Source organism: Phaethon lepturus, unplaced genomic scaffold, assembly GCF_000687285.1.
Source record: "Phaethon lepturus isolate BGI_N335 unplaced genomic scaffold, ASM68728v1 scaffold27693, whole genome shotgun sequence".
NCBI classification, from domain to species: domain Eukaryota; kingdom Metazoa; phylum Chordata; class Aves; order Phaethontiformes; family Phaethontidae; genus Phaethon; species Phaethon lepturus.
In genome coordinates this window covers 1-503 of record NW_010527401.1, presented here as the reverse complement: position 1 = coordinate 503, position 503 = coordinate 1, and the positions used below count along the sequence as shown (strand labels likewise).

The window sequence follows — 503 nt, the reverse complement described above, 5'->3', positions numbered from 1 at the left end:
GTGTCCCGTCCCACGCGCAGAGCCCGCCCGAAGGAAGCCCGCAGCCCCTCTGCACCGGCACAGCCGGCACTTGGGCTGACCCGCACCCAGGGTCAGCTCCCGTCTCTGTGTGCACGGACTCACCTTGCTGTTGGGGCTGGTCTTCTTGAACACCCTGCGGAGGAAACACAGGCAGACGGGTTGGGAACGCCCTGGATGGACGCGGCACAGCCCGCGGGGCAGGCAGGAGCGGGGGGCTGTTCCTCTGCCCGGGGCGAGGAGGGAGAGGGCTTCCCTGCAGGCATGGTATGTCTCCAAGAGCTACGCCAGAGTGTGCAGGGGATGTCCTGGCCTTGGGGAATTTGGTGTCCTGCAAATTTAGAGCCTGAACCCGCCTCATCCGGCTGCCCTGGGGGACGCCACGCTGCTGAGCTCAGCGTGGAGGGGGTACATTAGCAGGCTGTGTCTTACAGGCAAGTGAGAAAACACCAACATGCAGAAGAAAAGAGAAGGTGCTTTTTTGG

General features: G+C 63.4%; 1 protein-coding gene across 1 annotated transcript in view; it reads right to left on the bottom strand.

The window, feature by feature from the left end:
• The window catches only part of LOC104617932 (arrestin-C-like), a gene marked incomplete at its 5' end in the record, with an annotated part of 6,080 nt that extends 5,926 nt beyond the window's left edge, over nucleotides 1–154 (bottom strand). The window contains one exon of the mRNA XM_010283377.1: nucleotides 124–154. Coding sequence (XP_010281679.1) covers nucleotides 124–154 — 31 coding nt within the window. The remainder of the gene's footprint in view (nucleotides 1–123) is intronic.
• Between the last annotated feature and the right edge of the window lie 349 nt (nucleotides 155–503).